The sequence below is a fragment of the Thermobia domestica genome, chromosome 14 (assembly GCF_964235325.1).
Source record: "Thermobia domestica chromosome 14, izTheDome1.hap1.1, whole genome shotgun sequence".
In the NCBI taxonomy this organism is placed as follows: Eukaryota; Metazoa; Arthropoda; class Insecta; order Zygentoma; family Lepismatidae; genus Thermobia; species Thermobia domestica.
Window position 1 is genome coordinate 55,329,155 of NC_137467.1, and position 27,816 is coordinate 55,356,970.

The 27,816-nt window shown below is 35.2% G+C and overlaps 1 protein-coding gene across 1 annotated transcript in view; it reads right to left on the bottom strand.

The window, feature by feature from the left end:
• LOC145669677 (uncharacterized) overlaps positions 1-27,816 on the bottom strand; it is a 429,650-nt gene that overhangs the window by 142,050 nt on the left and 259,784 nt on the right. The window contains exons 7-8 of the mRNA XM_081737933.1: positions 26,525-26,891; positions 13,705-13,860 (exon numbers count right to left, since the gene is read on the bottom strand). Of these exons, the coding sequence (XP_081594059.1) occupies positions 13,705-13,860; positions 26,525-26,891 (523 nt within the window). The remainder of the gene's footprint in view (positions 1-13,704; positions 13,861-26,524; positions 26,892-27,816) is intronic.

The following is a 27,816-nucleotide window of genomic DNA, read 5'->3' on the forward strand; positions in this document are numbered from 1 at the left end:
ACAAAGAAATAAGTAAAACACTCCTGCGAATAGTAGGAAAACAAAAATGAATGCCTAAGTTTACGGTAAATGAAATGAAATATTTGAGTTTTACGTCCCACGGTTATGCCGGTGAGGCTAAAGGAGACGGTGATAATGAGAGATGAGTGAAATGGTGGAATGAAGAAAGTGGGAGGAAACGGGAGTACCCCGAGAAAACCCACGAGCACGGTGTTTGTCCACCACAAAGAAGTTTACGGTAACATTCAAACGTAAAAAACTAAGGCAAGAATGCTAACACCAGAAAACAATTAATTACAAAATACATGACTAATATTTGTAGAATTATTTCAGAATATTCTGTAACGGACCAAATTTCAAATTTGTTTCGTTACAGAGATGAATGAATCTCTGACATCTCTTTTAGTACCTACGTTCCGGAGAAACAAATAGTCAATTTTAATATTAGTTGTCATTGGTTATTTCGATGATAATAAGCATAATATGCAATCGAATTTAGTTAGATTTCATTAGAATTAAATAACCAATTTAATTTTAACTATCGTATTATACTTTTATTTACCATTAAAGAATATAAATGATTACTTATTCGCTGTAATCAAATGTTATCAAGATTCCTAACGAATGTTTTAAATTTATTATTTGTACCTGCGAGTCCAGTATCAAGTAAAATATAATTATTTCACTCCAAAAAAATAGATAGTCTCATTCATATTGATAATTTATGTGTAGATGAGTAACATGGCTAAAACTATGTTTGCGTAAATCAAGTTCAGGGACCCCAACTGCTTAAACCTCACGTCCTAATGGAACGTTATCCTCTTGTTTATTTCTACGTTTGCCTTTAATTAAAGATTCACAAGTCAATTAGTAAATAATATGCATTTATCAGAATCTTTATACGATGACGTTATTATTGAATTCTATTACCTCAACACTTCTGGAGGATTAAGGAATGGAAAGTATTAAAATAGAATCTGGCACTACCCAGGCTGATGTAGATATTAGTTCGTCACAATGATGTTTTAGAAGTACTCCGCCTTGAAGAGTATGAGTTCGGAGCTAAATGAGTGCTGAACCTTTTATATTTGAATATGGCGTTTGAATCCTTGTTAAAAGGTCACATCAGTGACCCAAGTTATTACCGTCCCCTGTGTTGTTAATATTAACAGATGTCCTTATATAAATGTGCCTACTTCTTCTCCATGTGTTAGAGTTTCTTCTACTTAATCTACGTTATCCACAGTTTTTTTTATACAGACACACAGGATAATACACTCCCTACTTGACATACAGGGGATCATATCAGGAGGGCCTGAAGAAGTGACATCCTGAACAGTGAAATAAAACAGTCTACAGTTCTATCGTAGTTTGAAGAAGAAGATGGGGATGTGTGGCGGCAATACCAATTCTAGGATTTAGTATTGGGGACATTCGCTCAAAAATCTTCAAAATAGTTACAGGGACGATTGAGTTATACTTTGTCGGCATTTATTTCGAAGTTGGTCGTCCGTCTAGTTTTCGGCTAAAAGCGTAATAATTGGTTCCTTTCTGTATCATCGTATAACATTTAATATACATAGTATTGCCGAGCGATCGTTAACGAGTGAAGGCGAGTTGGAGACCCGGAGAGCACGTTGTTTTCTGTCTTTATTACAGCTAAATGAGAAGATGGACCTGTGTTCTAGAACCATGCTGCCATATTGGCTGTGTAACTTACCATTACATTTGAAAGTTGGACTATAACCTAAAAGTTGGACTATAACCTTCTCCACGTTTCTTTACAGTTATTTGCTTACTGTAGTTTCTACATTTTACTTTTAGATTTCATAAATCAGGAATTTTACTTACTTTTAATACATTTTCCTGACTATCACCAGCCATGTTTGCAAAACAAATGCTCATTACATTCCCAGAATCCTACCATGAAGTAACCTTAAGCTAAGTAGTTCCTTCCGCTTGCCAAATAGTTCTGTGCCGTGTTTAGAACCGTTTATACAGTATAAGAAAATAAACAGCTTTCGCTCTCTTTTTATATTCTTAAGCACACAAACAAGCAAATTATTCATTTCTTCCCGGCAAAGTTTCAAAATTTTGCTAGAAACGAACGACCAACCTTGGAACTGAACCCCTTTTTTCTTACTCGACATGTGTAGAAGAGATGTAGAAACGTAAAGAACACCAATTTCTGAACAGACAAGAAAGCCTGTTATAAACAAGAACATAATATGGGCATACAGGAAAAGGGGGTCCTGTTTGTCATCCGTATATTTTAAACAATTGGTTCTCGAAGATTTATTATATGAGTTTACCATATGTTTACAGTCGGCATGATACTCGGGAGACTTTACCATAGCAATAATTATTATTGTGTACCCACAGTAATGAACTTAATTCTGCATGAAGCCCAGTCTGTTATTCTGAAGATTGATACAAATTACGGAACAAATTATTATTTAAAATTATCAAACTTTAAAATATATACTATGTATGTTTGCGTAAGTTGTGTAAAAGAACTGAAAATATTCGTAGTAGGTATTCTAAAGTAGAAAGTATTTAAATTCCTACATATTCCGCTTGTGCTATAAAGAACATACATTTCCAGCGACACAAACAAAGGAAATATGGATTTTACTGCAGAAGACCTGCATTGTTATTGGAAAAGGGTTATCTACTTACTAGGAACATACACGGGTCAGTTTATACACTTTTAATAGGTCTGCTCTTTTCTATCCTCCAGAGATGACGTAGGAAGAGATGGAGGATAAATTCCATAGGAGAAAAATATTTTTTTTTAGACATAAACTTTTTTCAAATCGGTAGCATGTGAACTCTAACTAAAGAATTACTGATTTGTAAATGTAGATAAACCCTCAGCAAACATTTTGAAATACAGTATTACGTGATGCGAGGAAAATTTCATTTTGCTCAAACTGCTAGTTATCAGAATAAAACATATTGAGGAAACCACAGAGGTTCACAGTAAGGGTTTCACAGTATGTTACCCCTTCAGAAGTCTCGTCCTAGTTTCGTAACTGAGAGGTCGCGCACGGTCTTTTGGACCTGCTGCTAAAACTAAACTTAAACGGAAACAATATATTGAAAATAATTTTTATATTACTTTGACATTATCTTTTAATGCACCAGTAATTACAGTTTCCAATAATACGTGAAGGAAACCACCGGTATTTTCTGTCATTTGTGGTATGGAGCACAGAAATGAAATTCAGTACTTATGAAATGTTTGTACGCGACTACTGTATTAATTTTCGTTAGCGTGTTGGACACTTGAGTGACCAATATTCTCAATAATAATGAGAATATTTTTTCAAAACACACGCACTTAAAATTGATTAGGTTATTTGAAAAGAAAGTCAATAATATAATGATTCCTTATTACTATTCCCTCAATAACACTGGCGCAAATCCCGGGGGGACGAGGGGGACATGTTCCCCCAATCTTGGACCTGGGGGGACTGTCTCCCCCAATAATCTGACTTAAAAAGTGCTTTTTGAGATAAGTGTGATGATTTGTGTCCGACTGTCACAAAGGAATGTGAGATGAAATTGATTTCTCTTGGCTTTTCCATTTCTTTTAAAAAGAATCGTATTCTGTAGTATTTCAAACTGAACTTTGTGCTGTAGTGCGTTTAGTAGTCTCATCAATATGTATTAATTGCACTCCCGCTACTTGGGCACAAATTGCAATAAATGCCAGAGGAGGATATGCTCCTCTCCTCATGCTGGAAAGTTGTCTCAGCTGTAAGTACGGGCACAAATTCCGGGGAAATGGGGAGACATGTCCCCCCAACATTGGAACTGGAGGCTGTCCCAATAATCCGATTTCAAAAGTGTTTTCTGCAGATAATTGTGATGATTTGTGTCCGACTGACACAAAGGAAAGTGAGATGAAATTGTTTTTTCTTGTTTTTTCATTTTTAATGAAAATGAAAGTGTGCAACTGAGTGTGACGTAACCTGATGTGAAATCTTAGGCACAATCTCCCCTAGGCCCTAGAACACGAAGAGTATATAGACTACCCAATGTCAGTAGAACCCATCTTTTCAGTAAATGTCCATTTCATCTATTTGTAGTATTAGCCTAGGTATCTACTCATGCTTTGTAAGCTAACTCTATGGCCTATGGAACCCGGAGGTTCAATGCCGCGTTCACAAAAGCTCTCCATTGACTTCTATCCTTAGCCAACTGGAAGAGTTTCTACTTTGCATTCCTATTTTTGCGAGATCCATCTTAATATTGTCTTCCCATCTGCGCCTAGGTCCTCCTAATGGTCGTTTTCCGATTGGTCTTCCAGTCAAGACTTTGAAAGCGTTTCTACTTTCTTCCATTCTAGCTACATGACCTGCCCATCTAAGCCTCCTAGACTTAACGACCCTAACAATGATGGGTAAACCATATAAATTATGTAGTTCCTCGTTATGAAGTTTCCGCCATTCCCCATTCCCGTTCCTCTTGGGTCCGAATATTCGTCTCAGGATCTTGTTTTCAAATGCTTTTAGTCTATGTTCTTCTCTCAGAGTAAGCGACCATGTTTCACAACCATATAGAACAACAAGCATGATTATCGTTTTATATATTTTAAGCTTCAAATTCCTCGACAGAATTCGCGACGACAAGAAATTTTGAACTGAATAATAACACGAATTCCCTGTTTTTAGTCGATATTTAATTTCTTCGTGAATAGGATTTTCGTCTGTTAATATTGATCCTAGATTTTTGAAAGTATCCACTTTATCAAACGTATTATTTAATATTTTAACGCATTCATAATTCGCCGTGTTACGGTCCCGACGTACTTCCATGTGCGTAGTTTTCTCTGCATTTCTTTATATTGTTCTCATATCATCCACTATTCAATTTACATCATCAGCATACGCATAACCTGGTGAACTCCGTTCAACTCTAGGCCCTGGTTGCTATCTTTGATTTTCCTTATAGCGTATTCCAGGGCAAAGTTGAATAATAATGGCGACAACGCATCTCCTTGTTTCAGGCCATTTTCGACGTGAAAGTTCGTGGTCAAAAATTTTCCTACCCGGACTTTACTTTGGGATTCATTTAAGCATGCCTTAATTAATCTAATTAGCTTTCTCGGTATTCCAAGCTCTGTAAGAACGTTGTATAATGTTTCTCTCCTAACCGAGTCGTAAGCCTTTCTAAAATCAATAAATAGTTGATGTATCGGGCTACTGTATTCCCACTTATTTCGAGTATTTGACGAATGGTAAATATTTGGTCGATATTTGATCGATTTCGTCTCAATCCACACTGATAATCTTCAATGATTTCATCTGAGTATGGGGTCAATCTTGCTAATAGAATGTTTGAAAGGATTTTGTAGGATGTTGACAGAAGAGAGATGCCTCGATAATTATTAGTCAGTTTTGCCGCCTTTCTTGTAGATTGGAACAATGATTGATTCTTTCCACTCTTGTGACAATTATTCTTTGTTGTAGATAAGGAGGATGAGTTTGTGTATCTTGTTTCACAATTTTTCGCCTCCAGCTAAAATTAACTTAGCCGGAATTTCGTTTACACCCGGAGATTTGTGTTTCTTTAATTTCTTTATAGCGATTTCTACTTCTATTCGATTGGGTTCTGGAATATACAGTTCTGCGGGGTTTATCTCCCTTTCTCCATGCATATTAGTTTTTTACTGCGTGTTAAGCAAATCGTCAAAGAAATCTTTCCATCTATTTAAAATGCTATCTGTGAGAACTCTTAAATCATCTTTCTTTAATATAAGCACGAGGTTGATAGCCTTTCTTAAATTCGTTGATCCCTTTATACATGTCCCGAATGTTTCTATTTTTACTATTATCTTCAAGTTCCTTAATTTTTGCTTTCAAAACATCGCGTTTCTTTGTCATAAAATTTTGGAAGTTTCCTGTTTGATGCCTATGAAATATTGTGTAGTTATTTCATTCGGGTTTTGTAGCAAAACGTAATTTTGCCTGTTTTCTTTTCTCTGCTAGTTCGAACCATGATTTGTTCCTACGTATTTCCGCATGTACCAATTTTTCTTTTGAGAGAGGGTGCTTCGTAAGCAAAGAAAAGAATTCAATTTTCTCCATAATCTTAAGGTTACATCTGTTAACTAAAGAGTATATGACATGCGTCAGTTTTCTGTAACGATTTCTGTAATGTTATTGAGATTATCACCGTTTTGCTCAAATACGAGTATTGTTGCGTCATACATAATTAATATTCGTTCTTCATAATTTTGGGGAAGTCATTATTTATATTATTATATTATAAAACAATTGTAACGTCGATCTTTGTGGATGCCTAATTAGAAACATACCAATTGTAAATATGCATGTATTCAGATTTCAGAATGTGTTCACGGCAGTGATATGTAATACTGATATGTACTACTACTTCATCTACATAGCCTAATATATAATATACTTTAGTAGAAATCAGATTCATCTACCGTAATATAAGTTTCGTCTCTCTTCTCTAGAATAAGCCTCAAATCTGCCCCCCATCCAATGTTGAAGACAACGAATGGCGTATTTAGGATTTTGTTTCGAGGAGCTATGTCCAACATAAGGAAGGAAGTGGGCAATTGCCCACCTGAGTTTGAGAATTAAATATAGCCTATTTTAATTTATGCATAAATTGAAGTTATAATGGCAAGAATTGCAGACCGATAAATCCTATATGATATGATACAAAAATTTAGGAGTGAATCTAACCCTGTATTCTATTTACTCACGAGAAAGAAAGCATCCTTTTGGTCTTCCTAATTTCCCGTGCTAATTATTTCCCCGTTTTGATTTTCTTTAATTCAAACATTTCCTTCTTTTAAAAATAACTAACCGATATAATTTTTCCTTTGTTATAATATCCAAAATCCTGTCATGTTGATATCCGCGCAAGTTGGTGTGGAACACCAGTTTCGCTTCTCAACTCCTCTTAGTTTTGGTGTTAATTATGACGGTCGACTTGAAACACAACTGACAACGGTCGATAAAGTATGATAAGCGAAATGAAAGAAAGTAACATCAAGAAAAAGAAACAGAGAAATAGAAGGGACGAAAGAAAGAACAAAAGGACGCAGTTCTTACATGGAATGAAATTTGACAAATACAATATTATTTCTGAACAAAGAGCATAAGAAAATGAAAAGTCAATGACATTCTTAGAAATGGTAAGAAGGATTATTGTTGTGCGTGGAATGCGAAAAACAAACAAATTTATTTCGGGGGAAGCTTGAGCCCAGTCCGATAACCCCCCTGAATACGCCACTGAAGACAATTCTGCTCCCCTGATCCTTCACAGCATTGTTTTTCAACTTCATAAATACTTTGAACATCGCGTTTATATATATATATATATATATATATATATATATATATATATATATATATATATGGGAACAGTCTTACTCGCCCCCCCCCCAATGTTGAAGACAGATTTCCGACGATGCTCAATAAACAAACAACAACTGAAGGGAAATTATAGGTCGCGGTGGTTCAGTGGTAACGTATTTAGCTCTAGCAAGTGGGCTCCTTGTTCCGATCTCAGCTCCTGGCAAAAGGGCTTTGTATTTGGAAAACTCGTGTGCTCGGATTCTCTCCAGTTTTTCTCGTTTTCTCCCACTTCCATGATTGCAACATTATTATTCATCTCATTATCACCACCTTCCTAAGTCTCGATGCATAATTGTAACATGTTAAACTCAGAACATTAATAAATAAATAATAGAAAGTGATAGTAAAAGCAAAAAAAGAAAAAAAACAGTTAGTAGTAGTGAATAGATATACTACATTTTGATCTTACCGTGGGACGTAAAACTCAAAGATTTCATTTCATTTTTACATTTTGATCTCAACTTAACATCTTGAATTTGGTTTTATTTCACTAGTGGTCAGTTTCAACTTCAGAATCAAGATTTTCAGACAGTTTTACTCGTTGTCACTGATGATGATTTCAGGGTTGGTTTGGCGGATTAAAGTCCCCAGGATCAGCGAAATTTACCCGAGATATGTTTACGATTGGATTCAAAGTAGATTTCCAGTACTTTTGTAGTGCTACTTTTATCCCAAGTTTATTCAAAGTCACTACCTGAGTAAATATTTTGAAATTACAATTGCACGTGGAGGTAGTGTGCTCTCTACAGATATACACACTGATGACAATTTGTCTTCGGTTTCCTGTTTTTCTTCCAGTCACAATGGCACCATTTTCCGGGAGCATTTCTGTGATTAGTGGGTGGTGGAGCAGTGTTAATTTCTGAACTCTGTTATTTTGAGAAGCTTATGTCTTGTGTTCAGATGATGTATTTCATTTAGATGTCGTCCCAAATATTCACCGTAAATTTTTTCAAGCTTTTCCACAAACTATTTATATTCCAGTTCACTATTCTGATCAAGCACAATAAACTATTCAGTCCAGTGTTCAGTAGACTAACAAAAATTGCATTGTCCATCGTTTCGATGTTCTACTCACTGAAAAACGTCCTTTGATCTCGTCTACAATGTCCACTGCTCCTTTAGTAGTATTTAAGCACAAAGTGTTTTCTCTGCCCTTCTGATTGTGGGTTGATATCCTCGGTAGACAACAACAATATTATTTTATAAATCCTTTGATTAGCATATGGGTCTATTTCATGCAGCATAGAGTTCGTAAGAAATACAGTACATGCCTCAAATAATGTATTTGCTGCATCTTCTCTCTATTTCACTACAGATAAACAACATGCTAAATTAGATTCGCTCGTCTTATGGGTTAGGGTAGGATAGCGTACGTTCATAACGTCTTGTTATCTTTTCCTTTATATTAGAACAGATAAACTCGGGTAACCTATTTCAATATTGTGTAGTCACCAACTAATTTAGCCATGATAACTTCTTCTACAATATCTTTTTCATCCTCCAACATAGAATCCAACATAGAATTGAGTTCTATTTAATACGGATCATTTAAATAATAATAATAATAATAATAATAATAATAATAATAATAATAATAATAATAATAATAATAATAATAATAATAACATCCTTGAAATCGGCCACACTTCTCTACAACGTACAGAAAATCCAGAATTTTGTTCACTTGAACCACCACTTTTACGGCATAAAACTTATTTGTCAACGCTATCTAAGTGGCTTGTATTCTTTTCTTCTTTGCCACCCATGTATTACGTCCATTCATCATTCAGAAATACCACTAAATTCAGAAAGAAGGCTGAAACACGTTAAAATAAACTAACAAGGTTAGAAAAGATTGTTCAAAAAAACAGTATTAATTTTATGTAATGTGAGAGATCGCTCACGGTGCTTTCGACCCGGTTACTTTACCTCGAGGAGTCGCGCACGGTAGAAAAGACCAGTTAGTGAACAAAAGCTTTATTACGTGGAACTTATTAGAGCTAAAGGCAAACAATAAGTTTATATATGTAGGGGACGAGTTCACATGAAGGTATAGAAGGTGATAGGTAAAGGGACACAGTGACCTCTAATCTATGCAACATAATTCTTCAGCACGGTCTTTAAGACCGTGACGCGACCTCTGAAGGGTTGACCATAAACATCTTTCAACCCAAAAGCAATATGATAATATTGTTCCGTTGAGGTGAACTTTTCCCAAGGTAGCAATTTTCTTTTATGAGTTTCGTGGTTTCTTTCTTCATCATACCCAAATATCTCACGGAGCACTTCATTGCGTCTTAGAGAGCCCCGGGAATCCGAGGAGCACAGTTTGAGAAACCCTGGTGTACAACGTTGCTCCACTGAGCGTTTCAAGAGCCTAAAAATCTTTGAAACAACGGGAACTTTTGGTGGTGTAATATTTGCTTGATAATAACCATCCGTCTCAAATTATAAGAGAGTAATGAATTAAAGACGAAACAATTACACTTAGTTTAAAGAAGTTTACCTGTCCTCTTTGTTATGGCCCTTGCGACTTACCCGAAGTGTATGACATCTAACTCTAATTTGTTGAATTAGTTACAGCCATTGACGTGACGTAAATATGAAGTTAGTCTCAAATTGATATTTAATAGACAATAAATTTCCGTTAAAATGTTAAATTATCCATTTGTTTTCAACTTGAATAACTTCTCTGTCTGTTTTATTTTGGAAGCTTTACTTAATAATGTCCAGTTTGCAGTTCTTGAGTGTCGTTAACCTGTCCACCAAATGCGTATTTAATAACTTTCTTAATAAGAAATAATCTGATATTTATACAAGACCTTAAGTACTAAAAGAGGGAGGTTCTTCAATAATATTTACCTTATCTTACCAACTGGCGCTACAGCTCTTTGTGTGCCTTGGCCTCCCTAACAATGTGCCTCCATGCTTTTCTATCCTTGGCAACCTCCCACCATCTCTTCACTTATAATCGTTTTAGGTCTTCCGTTACGCCGTCTATCTACCTTGTCATTGGTCCTCCTTTCCTTCTTACAGAATATATTTGCTCTTTCATTATTTTTCTTTGTATTCTCGATTCTGGCATTCTCTGTACGTGGCCTAGTCATCTTATTCTTTGAGATTTAATATACTTTACAATATCTTCATTTGTTTAATATATTGTTTACTTTTTCATTGCTCCTTATTCTCCATATATCATCATCTTTCACTGGGCCGTATATCTTGCATATTATTATTCTTTCGAATCTTCGTAGAGCTTGCTCTTCTGCCTTGTTTATGACAAATATTCCTGCTCCGTACGTTACGATTGACCTGATTAATGTTTTGTAGGTAGTAACCCTGGTTTTCCTGTTTATGAGTTTGCTTCTGATTAGTTGCATGTTTCCGTAGTAACCCTTGCTTCTCATGTTTATCCTATCTCTTATCGTTCTTTCCTTTTTGTTTTTTACGTTGATTAAAATACCTAAATATTTAAACGAGCTCACTTTTCCGAATTCTTTCCCATGTATAACTATGTTTTTCTTCTTAAATTTCTCTGGTTTCCTAATGACAATCACGTATTTTGTTTTGTTGACGTTTGTTTCTAATCGAAGTTTATTTGCTTTTTTCTTATCATTTGTCTATTTCCTGTACAGCTGCGTGCATTGCTATAATAAAGAACGTAGTGGATGGCCTTGCTTGACTTCTTTGTAAAACTGAAAGTTCCGTATCCGAAATGTTTTTCTATAATTTGATGTAGAACTAATAGCTGATCAGTCGTGCCTCTTCCAGGTCTAAATCTACACTGGTATCCTCCGATTTTAGTTTCTGTGTACTTTTTCATTCTTTTGTTAATAATGTTCGTTAATATTTTGTACACCGTGCTCAGTAACATTAGCTGCCTGTAATTGCCGCATTCTGTGCGGTCTCCTTTCTTGTGTATTGAGCAGATAAGTCCTCCTTGCCAATCCTTAGGCATTCGTTCTTCTTCAAAGATGCGCTCTAGATGCGCTTAAGGAGTTCATGAATTTCTCTCTCCATTGAACACCTGGTGCCTTTATTAATTCTATTGTTATCTCATCTTCGCCTGTGGCCTTATTTTTCTTCATTTGGTTTAAGATTGTTTCCACTTCTTCATATGTTGGCTGCTTTTCTGTGTCGTCCCTTGTATTCTTCCCTATGCTTGCAGTGGTTGTGAGTTCCAGCTCTTGCGTCTCTTCCTTTCCTAATTGTTCCTGGTAATATTAAGCCCACCTTTCTAGTATGCTATGTGTATCTCCTAATATTTCTCCATTTATGTCTTTGTAGCCAATTTCTTTTGGTTGATAGCTTTTATTTATCTTTTTGATGGCTGCGTACATCTTACTTGTCTCGTTCTTTTGTTTGCTCAGGTTATTTATCTCAATTATCTACTCCATAATCATCTCCTTCTTCTTTTTTCTGCATGCGTGGTTCGCTATTTTTCTCTTCTCTTTATAGTTATCAGCGTTACCTCTTATTTCCTTTTGTAGCATTTTCATCCTTGCCACATTTTTCTCTTTTCTCGCTCTCTCGCACTCTTCATCGAGCCATCTATTTCTCTTTATAGTCTGTATCTGTTCCCTTCTTATTTCTTTAGCCGATTTCTTCAGAGTTTCTTTTATTTTTCCCCAATGTGTATGCATTGTTTCTCTTTCCGTTTCCGTCCATCCTTCTATTTCTTGCTTTATACTTTCTTGATATCGTTGTCTATTTTCTGTTTTTCCAGTTCTTTTTTGCTCCACTTTGTTCTACCAAATCTATTTCTCGTATGTTTTCTTCTTTTCTCGTAGCTTTACTTTCAATAGGAAGTGATCGGAATTACACTTTGGTCCTCTGGAGCTTTTGGCGTCTATTATTGCTGATGCGTGCCTTTGACAGATCTATGCATGTTTCATTTGGCTGACTAAGTTTCCGCTTGGATTCTTCCAAGTTTCTAGTGTATACGTTTATGTGGAAAGCATGTATTTTTTATTATAAATTTCCGTCTGATTGCCAGCTGGCATAACAGATCACCATTACTGTTACTTTCTTCGTGTATTGTATGTTTTCCACTTACTCCTTTTATGCTATCGTAATCACCTATCTGGGCATTGAAATCTCCCATGATTATCTGTATGTCGTATTTAGGTGTTCTGTCCAGAGCTTCTTCTAACTTGTTGTAGAATTTTCCCTTTTCAGAGTCTTCCTTCTTTTCTGTCGGGGCGTGGACTGTTAAAATAGTTATATTTCTCTATTTACCTTTTAATCTGAGTGAGATTATTCTTTCGTTGATTGGTTTATATTGTAGGACGCTTCCTCTCACGTCTTATGAAACGATTAATCCTATTCCGTATTGGACAGTTCTTTGCTCCGTTCCACAGAAGAACATTGTGAAGTCTTTATCCTCTAATTTTTCTGTGCCTTGCCATCTTATATCTCGTAAAACCGCCACTTGTATTTCATACTTCAGTACCTCTTGCGCTACTTCATGCATCTTGCCTGGTCCTAACATAATTTTCATATTCCAAGTTGCCAGAATAATATCCATTTCCTATCGCCCCATCCTTCCGAGGCACACTTTCGGGTTTCTGAACGGTTATTTTTTTCTGGTGTGAGGTTGTTAGCCTCACGCCTAACCCCAACCTGGAGGACCGAGTGATTATTGTCAGGATTGTCTTCCCTTAGCCTTTATGGATCCCTCCTCGAACTGCAAGGAGTAGTGCTGGTTTTGGTCCACCCCGATTGACTCCGGTGTCTACTATATCTAGTAGACGTTCCCCTATCCACCACCTGGTGAGTCGCCTTTTAGGGGTCCAGCAACCCCTTGCCCGTTGGTAAAGGCTTCAGTAGAAATAATAGCCTAAAAATCTTAACACTAATATCTGCACCTTATATATGGTGGTATTTCTTAACCGTATACTATGGTGTTATCGATAATAACAGAAGCTAGCTTCTAGGTTTATGGCACAATACTGGGTTCAAAATGAAGTGGCAGTGGTAAAAGAGAATGAAATATCTATTAAATAATAATACTAATAAAAATATATAAAACCATGAAAGAGAAAACCAACTGTTCCTTTGAGGGAAAACAAGACATTTAAACATATTCTTAAAATATTCAATGACACACAATAATGTACAATATTCTATAAAATTATACATGGCGTATAACATCATAACAAACTTTCACTGCAGTTATATATTTATTAAAATCTTGCAGAAATTAAGGTTTATTGAAATCTTACGATAATAAAGATTTATTAAAATTAAGGATATCAATTATTTAATGAAATGCATTAAGAGACTGAAATCTAGTTCAAACCTGTGAAATACTCCAGGCGCCTTCAAAATATAATGTACGCAATCCAATGAGCAATGCATAATGTAAGTCTTAATAGCTTCAGCAAATGCACAACGAATAGATTGAGCTTTTCTAGTGCTTCGCACGCTGTTGTTTGAGGTAGGCTTTTCTCTTTCTCTGAAACAGAATGAATGAAGTTACAATTGAGGTGGAAAACTGAAACTGATCTATGAATTAATAATAATAAAAAAAACAGTGGCTGTTAAAGCAAAACAGTATAGATATGGTGCTACCAACCATGGTGCTACCAACTCAGACTGTTTTAACTTACTTTTGAAATATCAAGTTATGTATTATCATCCTAATAACAATACTTAAAAATTTAAAGATTTTACATTCGGTTGTGTGAAAAAAAAAGTTATTGTATTTAACTTGCACGTAAAGATTTTCAAGAAGTTTGACCATCAATACTGAGGTGAAATTAAAACTAGTAATAATAATACTGAAGTATGGTACCTAGGCGAATTATTTTCTCTGTTCAAACTAATCAATATGGATATATACTTAAATCTATTAATTTAGTACATGCATTAAAACTTACCTAAATATGCACAAAAAGCTTTAGGATATGCACTTAAAATTGTGAAATATGCATTAAAGAAAACATATAAGGTGAGCACATTGATAACAAAATCCACATCTATTTCAGCGTTTCAAATGCGCTGCACACAATACATTTTACTTTTGCACATTTGATCGTTTACGGTTGTGATAAATTACAATGTGTTTTTAAATATGTTTTGGGAGAAAACTTTTACGTTTGTCTTAAAACATGTTTTTATAACAGGGAAACGATCCTTCACTGTCACAAGTTGTAGTTGTTCAGAATTTTAGTGATGCTATTTCAACAGCAGAGTGTTCTTCAAAAACTTGAGTTGATACACTAATTAGTTCTCCATTTAGGCCTACATTTTTCAAGAATTTCAGTCCTGAGTTTCTTGTTATGACGATGATGTCTTTTTCTCAGATGTTTCTTCAACTTGCCCAGATGGAGTTTGTTTTACAACAGTATCAGAGAGCTCCAGTGATGTCGAAAGCCACAAATATTGCTCTTCTAAACGAGTGATCGCCTTGGGTAGTGACCGAAAACCAGCATTAATAAATCGCACTAGACCGGACTGAATATTGTCAGCGCTGCATGCATTCCTTGTTTCTAGTGTGCACATATCTTCTTGTGACTCAAATCAGTCTAGTACTCTTTTGACATCTTGTAAATGTTGGCTGTCTGGAGGTAATGGTATCCCAGGCAATATTTCTCTAAATGAAACCACTCTGGAAGGTGCTTTAACAATTTTACAGAAGAAATAAGTTGCTTAACATTTGAAAATTGATCTCGTATTTCTTCTACAATTTTATGAATTTCATGAACAATACAGGTACGTGTTACCTTATTCAGCGTAGGATGCAATACTTTTAATATACGTCTCCAGCTTTGAGAATGCAAGAAACTGATTCTGCTACTAATATCAGAAATGTTTTTTCTGGTTCTCACCATCTGACCACAGAATGAATACACAGACCATCACGAACAGCCTCTGGCAATAATTAATTTTTTTTAAAAAAAATTCTCTGCTCAAAATCAAGTGAGAAGATACTTGTTCATCTGGGTCTAGTTTTCCAATAACATTTGTGTTGTATCTATCACAGGAATCAGTAGTTTCGTCTACTGGCGTCTCGATTGAAGAAGTGCCTATATGAGCCTGAGAGCCTCAAAATAATGGTCGTCAACATCATTTTTCCTTAATGTTGATTCATCGTTTGTATTTTTAGCAATATTTTGTAGGAACTACTCGAAGTTCTGGATTGTTGAATTTTTAAAACGTATATTTGACGCAATAAATGCTTTGCACATATTTTTCTAAAATGGTTCTTGACGTCCTCCTTCAGTTTTATTTCTACTAAATGCTTTCTCTATTCTTTTGCTGCTTACATGTAGCACTGTGTTGTTGTTTATATAGATATCTATCTTAATATATTGCCCAACATAAAAGTTTTTCCCCAGAGTGTATTTCTCTGCTACATACTTCGGAGAGTCTATCCATCCGTGGACATGCTTGATGGAATTTTCTTTTAATGCATTGTATAAGACTGGAACCTAACAAGCATTTTTCTTTCGGCGTTCTTATTTAGGAACAATACTATACAACACAAGGTCTCAAAAAATCGTGAAGGTATGACCGATGACATTGAACTGTTTCTGCAAGTGAAGTGATTCATTCACCGAGAGGGAGCGAAATCTATGAGAAAAGAACTTCCCTTTTAGCTTTGTTTGCACATCCTTTGAAATTCCTCACTGATGTTTAAACCGATAAGAGTTATCTTCATTTCTTGAGTTTTCTAACCACCCATCAGAAAACTAAATATTATTTTTTACATTTAAAAACCTTCAGTCAAATAACTATACACTATTCTCTGTTCCACATAAGCTGATAGGAAAAAGAAGAAGTTTTCTCCCCCACCACGCTCAAGTACAGGTAAGTGTTAGTGTTCCGTCTTCCACCATCAGCCCCCGCACACGGAGGGATAGAGTGTATCTAAATATGTCTAGGCCTAAATAAAAATTACAACTTTCATAATAACACTGCGTATTTTAAAACACTTAATTACATTTACCTGCATTAGTGAGTAGGTAGCACATGTGTCATTTTAATGGAAATTTTATTGAACAGTTGTATTGTTTATTTTCCTTCTTTTTTGGCAGTCGGGGTTGTGACATAATGTTGGAATGGCAAGGGATGTCAGGGTTGGTAATTGAATTGGTATTTACTGCTTTAATACATTAATTTCATAATATAAAATCGGAAACCAAGTACAATATGTATGGATAAATTATCAGTGCATTAAGATTATAACAATAGAACCTGATAATAATAATAATAATAATAATAATAATAATAATAATAATAATAATAATAATAATAATAATAATAATAATAATAATAATAATAAGAAGAAGAAGAAGAAGCACTTCTTGTTTCCTCTCTTATGTACATGTGTTCTTACATTAAAAAGAACCAGAAGAAAAATGACCATATGTATACACACTGATAATAGTGAATAAATGCGTCTTGCCCCGGGCGCCTCAACTCAGGCAAATGTCCTGGTTTCTATTGATTATTTTTCAATGAAATCATTTTCCTACGTTTTTCTCTACGTACGTGCACCTTATGTGATGGTGGCAAAGTATCTTTTCTTTGTTTGTTGTTTATTAATACGCGGCGATAAATTTACGGTAAAGCATCATACATACAAGATTCATCAACATTGAAGTGCTGTGAGTTTATTAAGGGGGGAAATTGTTATGGTGGACTTAGAAGAACAATCCCAGATTGATTGAAGCCTGACACGAAGTAGTAACTACAGATGCTACGTAATTTGAACAAGCCCATGTCTGAGTCTGCCGTTTGCAAGCAAAATTATAGGCCTACTTATTGGAGCTTAACCATCATAGTGAATTTAATGCCCCTAAAATACCCTAAAATTTGGCGCCTTGTGCGGTTGCAATCCTCACCCGGCCCTTTCGTTGGTCTTGAGTTTAGCCAATTGATAATAGAGTAAATTGACTTTTGAATTGTTACTTGACTATTTTAATAAAAGCGGAGTTGTCAACAGTACTGACGACCGTTGAGGGAAAAGGAGAGTTTGGAAATGAAATTAAATCTTTGAGTTTTACGTATCGCAGTTATGCCGGATAGGTTAAAGGAGACTGTGATGACGAGAATGAATGAAACAGTGCAAAGAAAAAAGTAGGAGGAAACATGAGATCTCCGAGAAAATCTGCAAGAGCAGTGCTTGTCCACCACAAAGCCCATTAAGCACGAGCTGGGATCGAACTAGGGCCTTATGCCCCAAGGGTGAACGTTCTACTACGGAGCCACCACGGCCCCAACAAAAGTTTTTAGTTCTCATATAACTCTTGTCTGGAGGTCAATGCAGTTAATGGGTGCTTACTTGCATTGACTTCAAATCCTCTATAAACTCAACATATATAAATACACACTAAAGGACAAATAATAGCTAGGCTGAGTAAAATGTATTAGTTTCTGCTCTCCAGAGGTTCTGTATTGATACTTTGGTCACTCTCGCCAGAGTCGTCACTGTTGTCTCCAAGGTTAATAACGATTTTTCTGTAACTTCGTCAGTTATCCTGTCGAGTTTTCAGTATTTCATTTCTTCCATCTCCACTACATGTTGCACACAATCTTTCCACTTCTCACTTGTTACCATTTCTAACCCTTCCTCCAAAAGAGTTGTTGGGATATAACAGTACGTAGGTGAAAAGGGTTTTAAAATGTGACACTAGCCGTTGCTACGATAGTTATGGGTATGTGCAAACAGTAAGAAATAAGATGTAATGAAGTACTTGAGCCTACCAGCCTTCCTTTCTTCTTGCCATGGGGTGCGTCCACTTGTCTCCAATATTTTAAATAGTTCAGTTGACAACGTGGATATACATCACATGGATGAGGCTTTGGAAATTTGGAAGGGGATCTACAACAGTAAAATTCCTGAGACAAGAGAATTACAAAAAGTTGGGATGCAATATTATTACAGGAAGTAATAGATAATGAAGTAATTCCTGAAAGTATAATTACTGAGCGTATGAAAGCTTTACAGAAAAAAAGAGACCGGTGCTTGGTTGCAAGCCACGCCATATAAAACAATTGGAACCTTTTTATGTGTAGCTTTGCGTCTGGGGGTAAATATCTGCCATACATTTACTTGTACATGCCAAAGCAGAATGGATGAAAAAGGGTTACACGCACTAAGTTGTACTAAAAGTGGAGGAAGATTACGCCATGGTGAATTGAACAACATAATAAAACGAACACTGGCGATCATTGATTTTCCAAGCATTTTCGAACCACCAGGAATGTTTCAAGAAGATGGAAAGCGGCCAGATGGAATTACCCTAACTCCATGGAAAATGGGTCAACGCTTGATATGGGATGTCACATGCGTGGATACCTTTGCACCATCTTATTTGCCATCAACACAAAACGAAGCAGGTAGTGCAGCTGAAGTGGCCTGCAAGAGAAAACACTCCAAATATTCTAAACTGAAAGAAGAGCATCTTTTCGTTGCTTTTGCAACTGAAACTATGGGGGTTTTCAGCAAAGAAGCTCACAAATTTTTGAAAGAACTGGGTTCCAATTTGATTACTAGATCAGGCGACGCCAGGAACCAACAATTTTTAGTACAACGCATTAGCCTAGCTATACAAAGAGGCAATGCGATTAGTATCTTCAGCTTCTTCCCTTCACACAAATTAGAAGAAATCTTTTATCTTAATTAAACATAAATTTTTACTTATTAGTTTTCAAAAATAATTCATTTTAGCGGCTCATTCTTGAAAAATATTTGATATATAGAATATCCATTATTTAACGGATTCATAAGATCATAATGCATAAATAGCTTATATTTTTCATATCTGTAATTTCTTGCTCTGTATCTTTATAATATCATTGTGGAATTGGGGTTTTATATTTCCCATCTAAATGTACTAAAAGTCTTTCACCTGTAAAAAATTGTATTTGATTGTTGAAATTTATGTTTCTACTGCAATGCAAAATAAAGCATAAATGTAAAATGAATTATTAATAATGATATTTGAATGAAAGATGTAATGAAGATATGGATTATTGATGTTATGGTTTAAGGTTCAAGATTACAAAAGATATTACATTGATGAGAAATACGATTTAATTGGATTGAAGATACAAATGAGATTTATATGAACCTAGTATAAAGGTATAGATAAAGAATAAATAAGCTTTAAGTGGATATACGAAGTATTGATATGAGTAGGCTATTGTTGTAGTAAATTATATGCAACTAAATAATTTTAATCTAACAGATTTGGCGCAGTCGAATAGGATATAGATACATATAGATAGATATTCGAATAGAAGAACGAATAAATCAGTATGTCTTCGTTACCGAGTTTTCCGCCATTCAACAGTGACACTGATCATTTACAGGCATATTTAGATCGGTTTGAGAATTTGTGCATTGCCATACAAGTTCCCGAAAAACGGAAAGTATCAACCTTGTTTGCAGTGATTGGATCAGAAACCTATGAGCAAATATGCAATATTTCTTGGCCTGCTTCCCTTTCATATAAATCTTATGACGAAATTAAAACAGCGATAAAACATTTTATGCTGCCAAAGTTAATCTTATCTCGGAAAGATATCAATTTCATTCAATGAAACAGAAGCCGTACCAATCCATTACCAGTTTCATATTGAACCTTAAAAAGCAATCGTCATATTGTGGCTACACTTGTTGTTTAGAAGAAAACTTACGAGATCAGTTTGTATTCGGAATTGGTGATGAATCGATCACACGTAAACTATTGAACACCAAGGATCTGACATTTCAGTTAGCTACGGAAATCGCCCTCAATATGGAATGTACGGAACAACAGTTACTTTATATAAACCGAAGACATCAAGTGGGATTAATATGATGAACCCTACGAAGAAGCGTTTCTCAAAATGGAGTGACAGACAGGTGACTAGTAGCAGTGTATCATCGCCAAAATCGTCTTCTTCGACGCAATCGTCTCCCCAATCAGCAACTAGATGTCGTCTTTGTAGATTACGTCATAGGAAAGGAGAATGTCCCGCGTGGGGACAACAATGTTTCAAATGTGGTCGCCAGAATCATTTTGCTTTAGCCTGCCAGTATAGCACATTTCAAACCCAGGAGAATACCATTGTTCACAGTCTCAAATCACAACAGCAAGAATTGGTAGAGATGGCTAGCCACTTGAACATGGATCACATATATTGTGACAGTGTAGAGGAACCCTCGTCATCACATGAAGATTCACACCTAGGTTTATCGGATGTCTTATGGTTTGATCAGAAGACCAAAGAGTTAACCAAGGGCAAGGATGAAATGAGAGACAGCAAATTAGTATGGAAGAAGTACCCCAAGTGTATAGGTCGGATTCAAAGGAGGCAGAGTTACCTAACTACCTGGCATTGGGTATAGTGGAAGATAAGTCAACCAAGTCTAGTAAACATTTCAAACAGGTCTGGTCAATTTGGCTAAATGCTAGAAATAAGAAGTATGATTCTATGGAAGAGAAGAAGAATACGTCGGGAATATGCGGACTGCAAGAACAAGAACGAGATGAAGTTATTATTAAGTTGATCGAAAAACAACAGTGCATGCAGGCCCAGATTGATTTCCTGCTGGACAGGTGGTATGCTCAACAAAGAAGAGGGAAGAACAGAATATGGAAAGAAAAGGAAGTTAATTCGATTGAGTCGGAGAGTTCTTAAAGAGGATTAATATTTTTTGATGATTAGGGTCTGTTGTATGTTGGTAGATTAGATGTGTAATGTTAGGTTGGGTTATCAGTTATTAGATTAGATTACAAGTGATTAGATTGTGTTTAAAGATGTATAATTTCGTTTTTGTAAAGAGGGGAGAATGTTGGGATATAAGAGTACGTTGCTGAAAAGGGTTTTAAAATTTGACACTAACCGTTGCTAAGATAGTTATGAGTATGTGCAAACAGTAAGAAATAAGATGTAATGAAGATATGGATTATTGATGTTATGATTTAAGGCTCAAGATTACGAAAGATATTACATTGATGAGAAATGTGATTTAATTGGATTGAAGATACAAATGAAATTTATATGAAGCTAGTATAAAGGTATAGATAAAGAATAAACAAGCTTTAAGTGGATATACGAAGTATTGATTTGAGTAGACTACTGCTGTAGTAAACTATATGCAACTAAATAATTTTAATCTAACAAAAACCTTCACTTCACAGCGTAAAATATTTATTGTTTCGTGCCACATGTCCCTTTACTTGACTCCAAATCAGTTCAATTGGATTAAATGTACAGTAGTAGGGGGTATTCTGAAAACTTCCCAACCTGAAGAGGCCGTCATTTTGTCCACTTTATACTTGCAGGATTCACTTTTAGCTGCAGGAGGTATAAAACTAATTAATTCAGTTTTAACGAACGTGTCGTCATAAGAAATGCTTTTATTTTGAAGCCATTCTTTTATGATTTGCCCAAGACATGGTGGGAACCCGATCTACCTTTACACTGTGATAAGATGTGTTATCCATTACTATCACGCAATTGGTTCTAGATGTGGAAGTATGTTTTGAAACCAAGGTAACATTTTACTTTACTGGTAGGATTCTTAAGCCCAATGGAGAGTCCAGAAAGAAAGGCTTGTTTCATCGAACTAGAATTTACAGTTTCATCTACCATTACCCTTGACACTGTATGAGAAACATTTACCCGTGTCTAATCAAGATAGTAGATTTTCCTACCCTCTGCTCTGCACTTCTTAATTAAACGGAGATATTTTCTCCTCCATAATACTATGCCATCCCTATCAACTACAACAGACTTTTTATTGCGCTATACATACTTGAATTTCATTATTTTCAACGGTCTATGGAGAGTTGTGTGAGAAAAGCAGAGTAGTTCATAATCGGTATTTACAGAACTATATTTAACGTTGGCAATTCATTACGGGAAAAGACCTGATGTACCTTTGATCGAATTGCCGATTTCATGAAGTCGTCGTAGTTTTCCGAGAGGGGAAATACTTGTACGCGTAATATTGGGACTTCTTAATTTATTTCCATAAAATTTGCTTTTCCGGGCTCATGTTTTATAACAGAACTAGTGCAAGCATCATGAATTGTCGCTTCACAAAGCACTAAATACGCAATTATTTACTATTTAATATGCACTAAAATGTGTTTCAAATAAAATAAATTATACAAAATATAATGGATACAAAATACAATTTAATATGCACTAATTTCACACGACACTATATATAATATAGTTACCATACACGCTAAATTCATACAATATTTGCACAGGTCGATAGTCTGCGCACTCGATACTCAGGTAGCCAGATCACCTTCCTTGAAATTGTAAATAAAGACAGAATGTCGACAGGATTGGTTTGCTTTCTCTCCCGATTCTTAAGTGAAACGATGATGAAAATTAACTTTATAACGAATTAATTCTTACTTCTAGAAATGCAATTTAATAAATAGGACTAAAGCCAAAACTTTAGTACATAAATAGTAAGAAATATTTTCTTAAAGACAAAAATTAAAAACAGTAATTGTTTGTTACTCGGTTTTGACAAGTAAAAGAAACAGCAGTGCTTTATCAACATCAGAAGCCAGAGAATTGACGTACGAATTTAGAGTTTACACGATTCTGTTTATTAGAAAAGGTTCCCTCCCTGTGAATGTCAACGGCTTGCTTTCCCCTCAGAACTGGAGAGTGGTGGAAGGAAGGGGAGTTTCCTATCAGGTTGCCTGGAATAGATAATAATCATTTTCCCAAATATGCATATATATATATATATATATATATATATATATATATATATATATATATATATATATATATATATATATATATCAGGTATTCTAGAAATCGCGCTTACGGACCACAGAGCACTATTCTACAGGTGAAAATGAAGGGAAAATGTTATATGATGGAATGTCCTTAGGGACCTCCTTCAGCCGCTATCGAGAATCAAAATTTCACTATATGGCAACATCACATCTTAACTTGGAACCATTAGCATTGTTCTACAAATCCATCAAACAGTTACATCGATTGTTAAGGTAGTAAGTAGTGCTAGTGTCAACGTCTATTGACTTTAACTGTCATTAGGCAAGAAACAATGTAATTATTTGATGGATTGATAGACCTGATTTATGGTTTTCCCTCGAAAACAGCTTGGATCCGACGTGGAATGGACACATACAGCTAATGAATGGTGGTGTGTGGAATCCAATGTTATTCCAAAACATGCTCCAGTTTCGTAAGGGATGCTGGCGGAGGGTAATAATACCAAACACGCCTTTCTAACCTCTCAACGGCTCACTGATGTTCAAGTATGGTGATTGGTATAACCAAGAAAAGGTGTGATAGCTTCTGGCCATGCTCCTGAAACAATGATTTCACCATTTTTGTAGCGTGACAGTGTGTCAAATCATTTTGGTGGATGCCATCACCAAGAGAGAACAATATTTGGGCCATGGGTAGAACCTGTTCCCCAAAATGACCTCATACGCCTTAGACATTATAGATCATCATTCCATGCAGGACTATAATGAAACCTGCAGAAAATAACGATATCACTGCTCATACTGTAACAGAACCTCTCGCATGCTTTACAGTTGGAAGCAGATAGCCTGTATCATAGGCCTGCGACGGTGTACTCCATACGTACACACGACCGGTTGTTGGAAACAAGGTGAAGGTCGATTCATAGGACCAGATTACGTGTTTCCACTCCTCATGAGTCCACGCCTTGTGGTCCTTGCACCACTGGATATTCCTCTTCGCATTAACTGCTGTGACCAGGGGTTTGGCGATAGCGGCCCTGCCATGACTTTTCATTTTATGAAGCTCCCGTCGCACTGTTTTCGATGAAACCGGGTTTTGTAGGCCGGAATTGAGTTCAGACGTAATGCCCATTGCAATTGTCTTCTTTTTAGCTGCTACAATCCGTTTTGATGCCCTAAGGTCCCTATCTGACAGGATTGTCTTTCGACGACTCTTGTGCTTTGCAGACGTCGTTTGCACATGAATTGTGTATGCTCTCGTGACATTAGATACAGTGTTTTTCGATACCCCCTAAATGTTCGTCATTGTTACCACTGAAGCGTCAACCAGACGGGCACCAACACTCATGCTTTCTTGGAATTCTCTCAGGTCGCCCATTTTACCGCACCAGTTTCACATCACGGCACTCAGAGGTGAACTGGTTACTGGTTACTGCTGACATAAGAGGAAGATCCACATGACGCATTGAAAACAAAAAACGATCGACCACGCAACACGTGTTGTATAGTGGAGGGCAAAACTTACGCGTACTATATGAAGTGTCTGGTATCTTAACACTAAGAAAAAGAAAGCAGAATTAGTATTCTAAAACTGAACTTCCTGTGAGAATTTCCACTTAAATATCACACCTAGAGGCACGGTAGAACAACAAACGAACAGAGCATTCAATGAAGAACTGATCCTTGAAACTAAATTGAAGGAGAACAAAGCAAAGCACCAGCAATCTTTTCATCCCTCATCTTGGAGACGTAAATAAAATTTCTTTTACAATTCCTACTTGAAACTATATGCATTTGCAATATATATATATATGCAATAAGGTCCTTAGTATGCATTATTCATCTATTCATCAAAATATGCAATTATATGCACAATGAACCTTCTCGTTTAGACCCTAGACTCCTAAAACAAACATTAACCATGTAAGCATATCGATATCATATCAAAAAAAGAACATGCAAATATGCAAAATCCCGCGCTCTAGTTATAACATTCAATATTACAATATTGTAAGTATTCATAAAAAAGTCTTATTTGTAGTAAAGTTGATTTATTAAAACAATAAAGTCATACTTATTTTATTTCTATTTCCTTTCAGCCCAACTAAGAATTCAGACTATGTTAAAAGAATTTTTATTTTGTGTGGACTCGATTCTTTATATGTTTTTCTTAATCAGTAAAATTGCAGGTTGTTTCCTTTATACACATTGCGACAATTATCTTATTTGACGTTAATCTACACAACTTGCATTTCCATCATCTATGTAGCAATTGATTGAGTTGAAGTTTCAAAGACCGAGATCGCAGAACAAAACCGATAGAATGATGATGATAGGTGAGTATAATTTTAATGACTTTTTTGTTTATTACAAAACAAATACAAATATTATTTCAAAAACGGTTAACAAGGAGCCAAGATTACATAAGTTATCAATTACCTTTGAGGTTATTTTTCTAGTCGCTGTCTTAACCTAGATTTTTCAGTAATTTATATTCTGGTGACAACGTTATTTATATGGTTGGCAACACGGAAAATTTCTTTTCCGATTAGTATTTTCGGACGTAGAATAACATTATCTATAATTGTGATAAGTTAAATTTCATTATCTTTTTTCACTTACGAAGAACGGGCAAAAAATGGTTAGCTTTTGTATTATTGCTTTAGTAGTCTGCCCCCTTAATTAATTAATATACTTGTAATCATTTAAATAACATCAGTAATTTAATTATAAATGTTCTTTATAGAAGCAAACTATGTACGTCCCTCTGTATGAGAGTAATTTCCTTTGGTAAAATTTAAACAATTCGAAATCTACGTGAATTACGTTTTAAAACAATGGCATTTGGTCTTTCTAAGATGCAGTTCCTGAGGAAAAGATATTTATTTTACAAAGCGTCTAAGTATGAAAAACCATTATATTCAGGGATAAAAGTGCAAGGACCTCCAAAAATATGTTCTAGTTCCTAAAAATTTACAATTGGGAAAGATAGGCACGGGGACGGTGGGACATCATACCGCTACCTACCGCCCCCACTTTCCAGATCCACTTTTACCCCTGAATATATCTATTCATGAAGATGATTTAAAAGAGGAAATGGCTTTAGTGTAATATGGAAAACTTAAAAGTTTATTTCGTTCCATAATCACCAGCAGAATAATAATTGCAAGAAGCCTTTGATCGAAAAGGAACACCTGGTATGTTGATTGATAACTCAACCTCTGTATACTTATTATTACACTTAAATACATGTGTAACTATAGCTCTAATGCTTTGTAATTACTGATCAGTAAAACCGAGAAGTAAGTAATGCTAGAGTATTTTTTTCTGTACTATTAGCATGATTTTAGTACATGTGTAATCAGTTGAAAGAAAATATAAGGAAAATTAACAATTTATATATTTTACCTAGAAATACTGTAGCATTTCTTAAGAGTTCTACAGCCTGGAAAATTACAAAGTCCTTGCTCGTCTTTGTGAATCCATGTCTGATCCATTCTTCTTATTGGTATGTTAGTTTCCTTTTCCAAAGACTTCTTTTGGGACTGTTCAGTTGAGAATGAGTTGCTAGTGTACTGCCTAGATGTTGAGAATTTGCTATGATCACTAGGTACCAGATTATTAGAACTGTGAGTGGTTTTCCTTAGTGTTGGAAATAATTGCACCTTTAATCGTTCCAGATAAGACATTATAGGACACAGAATAAAATATATAACTTCCATGATTGATAGAAAGCTTCCACCAAAACATAATGAAAAAATTCCTCCAAATGAAACTGAAATTAAATGAAATGCTAATTTAGTAGTTAAGAAATGGAACTAGCAAAGCGATTACATAATTTTTAACTTGTCAAAAGAATATCATATGTGCTTTATTGATTATCTACTAACTGGGAAACAATAGTGAATTATAATTTATGAACACAAATTGTTTCTTATGATGACTTTGCGCCCATAAGTTGACTCACAGAACTATCTGTAAGGAGTAAAGGGAAAATATATATATTCCAGGAAAACGTAGGTGCTACTAATACTACTTTGACGTTCCATTAGAGTGAAACATAAGGTACCTTCTATGTTCGCATGAGTTGAGCAAATTAAGTGTCACGGATAATATATTTTTTATAAGTGATCAGTGAGAATAAAATGACCAATTTACCGTATTATTTTAATGTAGGATAAATTTAGAATACATTTAACTTGACACTAGTGAACAAGCTGAAATAAAGTAAGGGACAAAACAATTACGCAGAGAATATACAGAAATAAAATCTTTTAAAGTATCAGATTCATGTGTACAGTATATAGCAACGTAAAGTTCTCAGATTTCTTATTAGGTGGATTATACATTTTTCTCAACACAGGAACAACTTATTAGAAATGTAATAATAAATACTTGAAGTAATACGACTATTATTTCCCCAATCAAAGTCTTGATATTCAAAACAATGTAATGCACTTATTTTTTAGAATATAATTGTGTTTTTTTTATTTATTAAACACAGAATAACTAATTTTTATATAATACTTTGCTTTTTTGAAAATTCAACTGCTATTAAGAACGTAAGTATTATATTTAAAATCCAATACATATTTGTAAGCTTCAACAGATATAAATACTACTTTCTTCGTTCAGTGAAGGTTACAAATGCCCCTGGAACGTAAGTCAGACTTTGATAGAACATTCCTGTACCTTAAATT